This window comes from Poecilia latipinna, unplaced genomic scaffold (genome assembly GCF_001443285.1).
Source record: "Poecilia latipinna isolate Pla-1442-1.1 unplaced genomic scaffold, P_latipinna-1.0 Scaffold535, whole genome shotgun sequence".
Lineage (NCBI taxonomy): Eukaryota > Metazoa > Chordata > Actinopteri > Cyprinodontiformes > Poeciliidae > Poecilia > Poecilia latipinna.
Window position 1 is genome coordinate 155,095 of NW_015113151.1, and position 5,827 is coordinate 160,921.

General features: G+C 36.9%; 1 protein-coding gene across 10 annotated transcripts in view; it reads left to right on the plus strand.

Moving 5' to 3' along the window:
- adgrl3.1 (adhesion G protein-coupled receptor L3.1) overlaps positions 1 to 5,827 on the plus strand; it is a 161,497-nt gene that overhangs the window by 148,344 nt on the left and 7,326 nt on the right. For 4 of the 10 annotated variants that reach the window (XM_015040981.1, XM_015040985.1, XM_015040982.1 and 1 more), the window contains 2 exons: positions 3,312 to 3,440; positions 5,610 to 5,627. The exons of 3 other annotated variants lie outside the window; for them this stretch is intronic. In XM_015040981.1, the coding sequence (XP_014896467.1) occupies positions 3,312 to 3,440; positions 5,610 to 5,627 (147 nt within the window). The remainder of the gene's footprint in view (positions 1 to 3,311; positions 3,441 to 5,609; positions 5,628 to 5,827) is intronic. 3 more of the 10 variants (XM_015040987.1, XM_015040989.1, XM_015040986.1) reach the window with 2 other exon arrangements.

Consider the following 5,827-nt stretch of genomic DNA (forward strand, 5'->3'; position numbering starts at 1 on the left):
AATGGTAAAAACAAAAAAAAAAAAATTTAAAATAATAAAAAAAAGAAAAAAAAAAAAAAAAAAAAAAATATATATATATATATATATATATATATATATATATATATATAGTATAGTATATTTGGGAAGGAGAAGGGTGGGTAAAAACTCACAAAAGGAGCATACATTTGTTTTCATCTGCTCTGAGCCAACCCTTTAAAGGGGTGCAATTATAGCTGCAGGTCTGTTGGGGTGTTCCTCTACCTTCTCCCTGTGTATTTGTCACCTCAGATTGCACTAAGAGTGCCCTGAACATCAATTGTGATGTCTTGCCCACAAATTCTAATTCGCATTTAAGTTCTGGACTTTTTATTCTAATGCATATTTATGCTAATCTAATCGAAGTTACATTCATGCGTTGGTAGAGTTGCAGTTGTGCCATGCACTTTCCTTTTTTGATGATGGGAATTGATTTGTGGATAAACCCTTGCACTAGATTTTATTTTGTGGGGTATTGGAGTGTTGGAGGATAGAAAACAAATGTTTACCTCCATTTTTTTTTTTTTATTTGCAAGAAAGTTTCATTTGTGAAAGAAAAACGTATTTACATTACTCTGTGTTGGTTTGTGAAACGTTCAGCGTTTTAAAGACATTATTATGTAGTTTACACAGCAATATGCAAATGAATAATTACAGTACACTTAGGTAAATCTAGTTATTTAGATAAGCTGATTGTATTCAATTAGGAGTAGTATAATTAGAAAGCTTTTCCACAAAGGTTTAGCTCATGCAGCTGAAAGTATCACTGACATTTTCAGAGCTGTCTGTTTCCTTCACTCCAGCCTAGGACACTATAATGGACCATAGTAGCAAAATCCATAAGCACAACCAGCTTAGGGCTAGTGTAATGAGGCCGTAGACACCTAAATGACCAGACAGTCTGACACGCACACACTCACTGGAAACACACTCTGCCATTTGTTAGTCTCCAAGTTGAGGGGTGGCCCTCGCTTTCTTCAGGCCACTAATAAGCTGTTAGCATGACAGATGGATACTAAAGCAGGCACGGTGCGTGTCAGCACTTGAATTATCACGCACTTAGTGAGGCTGGGCTTAGGAAACTCACACCTCCTTTCTGCTCTCACTCTTTTAAAGTGCGGTGGACGGAGCTGCTCAGCCAGAACATTTCCAAATGACTAGAAAAGAGTGACACAATGAGCGAAGGTGGAATCACTTTCAATTATTTCAGTCCGTCGAAATTTGCGGCTGCATGACGCGAGAACTCTTTTTAGTTGTTACATTTGGATACTCGCTTCATCTGATAACATTCAGACAACAGTATTACCGAAAGAAAGAAGTAGTTCTTAATAACATCGTGATTATTCCCTGGAGATGTGTGAATTTTTCCAATCCAATATGTTTGAGTAATGGCAGCGGTTGCTGATGAAGACAGCATAAATCCAAGCAAAGATAACTGCGTCACCGAGGTAACGTGTAAATTGACAAATAATGTGCGACCGCACGCCACATAGATTATTGTATAGAAAGAGACAGCAGAAAGGGAAAAAAATCTTCTTTTTTTTTTGTATCTCGCCTGCGTTGTTTAAGTCACTCGAAGTCTCTTCCATGAACTGTCTTGAAATAGTCTGAATCAAGTTTTTTCAGACTAGGAAATTCTTTGTAACCGTTTTCGAACCCGTCATCTGTGACAGCTGTGAGTCCAGGCTGTATGGATGATTTTCTACATGGTTCATTTCTCCAGGAAATGCATACAGAGCTAATTTATAGGGTACATTATAGGGATAATTTAGCTTGTTCACTGACTTGATACAACCCTCCAAACGTCAAATCCAGCATTTTCCATAACAGACAGATATTTAAGCCGTTATAAAGTAAAACAGAGACATTTTTGCTGCACTCCTTTGAGCCTTTCTGCCATTTTCAGGCCAGGATCATTTTGATTCCCCCAGTACAAAAAAAATCTACAAGTCAGTAGGATTTGATGTCCTTTTTGACACAGAGAATTGAACTTCTTGAATGTTGTTGGTCATGTTACTTTACTTTTATCTTTAGTTTAATTGAAATATTGAAGCAGGGAATTTTCCGTTGGGACATCCCTACGTTAAGCATCGTTTTAAGTTTTTCCCTCTGTTTCTAGATCAGGATTTACTCATTACCATTACGCACAAATATTCTATATTACCATAGGGGTAAAAATATTATTGTATTATATTGACAAAATAATCTGTTTGAAAAAAAGTTAGGTAAAAGAGAGGGTTTTTAAAGCTCTACCATGCCCCAAAAAATGTTTTGTTCCAATGAAATATTGATCAAAGCAGAGTAGCCCTATGGGTTAAAGTTAGCTATGCTATAGTATATGCTATACTTAAGATAAAACAGTTGAAATGTATTTGATCCTGCATTCAGTCGCAGCAAAAACCCAACCAACCTCCACCTTCAGCAGTCGGAGATCTTAAAAAACACAAGCTGAGGAACAAGAATATTAAAATCTCTGTGATGCTTGCAGCAGATTAAATACAAACAACCTCAGCACTCACTAATGCAAACACTGGTGAGATAAATATTCTTCTGTCATGCCAGAGATTTATATAAAAATCATTTAGATGTTTTAGTGTCTCTGTTAGCCGTAAGACAAACACTCACTTACGGGCTGAGCTTGCGAGCCAGTTGTTGTTCAGTATGAAAAGAAATTGATTCGGCCTGTCCAGATCATTTGTATTCTGTGTTATTTTTTATAAATGCAGTGTCTTAATGTATACATGATTTGTCCCGCAGCAGAGGGGGAAAAAAAAATAAAAAGCACATTTTTTGTGACCCTTTTGTCCATTAGCTATGGTGTATTTATGCGTCTCTGCTGAAGCGTGTTGAACTGCAGCACAGCCTGCTCTGAGCTCTGCCACGCTCTCGTTGTCTCTCTGTCTCCCATCCCCTCTCCTCACTCAGCCTGTACGCATCGGCTGCAAGAATGACTTGTCAAGCTTTTTCTCGGCTTTCTCCCTAAACAGTGTTTGCTCGTTTGATTCACGTGTCCTCTTCTCTCCCTCTTTCTTCCAAACACACACTCGCTCTCCATCTCACTTCTCCCTTCTTTTTTCCCTCCTCCTCCTCTTGCTCACTTCCACTCTGCAACGGCTACACGCTCTGTCCTTTAACCTCTGTCTTCCACTCTGCTTTGTTTTTTTTTTACTCGACTGCTTTTCTCTCTCCTTTTTTTTTCTCTCTTGACTTGGCTGTTGCTTTTCCTCTCTCCTTCTTTTTCTCTTGCCTTGGCTGTTGCTCTTCCTCTCTCTTTCTCTATCTGCCTGTACCAGGAGCCATGGCTAATCATCTTATAACTAATGCTCTCCTTCGTCCCCATGGTACTAACAATCCTTATAACACTCTCCTGGGGGACTCGGCAGTCTATAACAACCCAGCCGTGGGCATGTACAACACCCAAGGTGTGCCTAATGTTCCTATTATGAATGTTCAACTTTTAAAAGTTCTGTTACAGTTTTTTATACCTATTTTTTTTTTCCTGCATGGCTATCTCATTTAAAAGCGTTTAAGTACCTGACTTATGGTTCTGATGTGAGCTGAAGAATGGCACTGTAACTTACTTGCATGTATGCTGTGTAATTGTGATTGTGTGACTTCACCAATGTAGTTGCAGACTGACATTATCTTTTAGAAGCTGCTAGAGGTCTTAAACAGGGACACTAAGATTGATTGTACGAAGTAGAATAATTGGAAATGCGTCCAGTTGGCTGTAAATGAGAAGGTTCAAGAGCAAATCCTCCCCAAGTAAAACATTTTCTGAATTGTATGCTTTTTTTTTTTTTTTTTAGATGGTTGTTTAACATTTTCTTTCTCTCAGCCAAACTACAGTACTGTTAGAAAGTTTTGCCCAGGACATACTTTTTTGTTGCATCTAAATGTTTCAGATCTTCAAACATATTTCAATATCAGACGAAAATAACAAAGAAACACAGGAAGCAGTTTCCAAAAGACGATACTTTTTTTTCAGGTGGACAGAGTTATCTAAATCAATCTGGCTCTTTGTGAAAATGCAGTTTCCTCCCTTATTAAATGATTTTTTTTTTCAAACACAAATAAAAACAATCTCAGAATATAAAGTAGGCTAAGATCACAACACCACAAATTATGAGACATTTTTGTCCGAGCTGCATCTTTAAAATGATGTTCAAAGTAGTAGGAATGCAAAATAAAAACAAATAAAAGATAATAATTTATGCGCTTAAAAGAATTTATGTGAAATAAAAAAAAAAATAAAATAAACATCCTTCAAGGCATTAAAGCATGGTCTTAATGCCCTGTCTCTTACCACCATAAAAAAATAAAAAACAAGGTCAACATCCATCTGTCTGGAACGGATTACAAAGAGATTTCTAAGTCTTTAGCACTCCAGTGAACCATAGCAACAGCCAGATTTTTCTACTGAAAAAAGCACAAGCGTGGAAAACTCTTCACCGAGTGGCCGGGCACCCAAACCTACTTCAAGAGCGTATCAACGACTCATACAAGAGTTCCTGCAAAAAAAAAAAAAAAAACAGAGCAGAACAAAGTCAGAGTTTGTCATTCATCATGAAGAAAGATACCAGTTCTGGTCGTCAGCATCTTGAAACACAAAGTTTTCTTTATATTTTTAATGTCAGCGACATGATCTCTATCAACCATGTTTTAAATTTCTCCAATGCGACTGAATGAAAAACGATTCCAGAAAAGAAGAGTTGGCCAAAATTCCCCCCACAGTGACGTAAAAGACGCACTGGCAGCTCTGGCAGAATGCATTATGGCTGTTGCTGCCACCCCTGGTGACAGTAGCGGAAATTAGTTTTAGATGGTAATTACTGTCACGTAGAGCCAGATTGATTTACATAGCTTTTTAATGTAGTCAGAGACCAAACAACTCCTGACAGTGCAAGTAGCACTTCCTGCTATAATCTAATGTTTTGTATTTGTCCTGCTGTTGGAACTTTATGGACCCTGAAAAAAGCAAGAAAGATGTACTTTGTTTAAAACAATAGTAGCAACATCAACACCTCTCATACAAGCGTAATGAGTAAAAAACGTGTCTCAAAACCACAGGATGAGTTCTGGGTGTTCATTGTTCTGGATAGTAATATATTCACTCTTGAATTGGCCCTGCTTTAATAAGCAATTAGCTTTAACTCTGAGGCTCAAAACTAAGATGACTCTGACCTTTATCCTCTGCAGATAAGAGACACAGAACTCAATTATAACTTAATGGAAGATAAAAAAAAAAGAAGAAATATCACTTTATATTCCGTGATGTATCCTCGATTTTTGTGTGCATGTTTTGTTATTGCAGCTTTTTGCTTTGCATGCTTTGTGTCAGGCTCATGTACATTTATGCAATTGTTTCAGTTTTAACTGTCACTTTTGTGATGTATTTTTTATTTTTTTATTTTTTTTTATGTTTTTATCTGTGTGAACAAAGGTTAACCTTTTTGAAAGCAGCCAGTCAAATATTAGGGAATACTACAGAATTGACAATCAAACAAACATCTCATTTTGAACTATTGCTCTTGTTAAATTGACTCACACATTTGTTTCTTTCCTCTCTTCCCCCTCATGCCGTCCATTAGCACCTTACCGGGACACAAGTACGTTGTGAACTACTGCTGAACTCTTAAGCAGTAACTTTGTTTATTCCCTTTTGATGCTTTTAGAGCTGTCTTAAGAAAAACATTATGTACATAATTCTTCACAAGGGTTTTTTTTTTTTTTTTTTTTTTTTAAAAAACCTTTTTAAATTTTTTCAACCCCTTTGGGTTTTTGGTTTTTTTTTAAAAAAATTTACAGA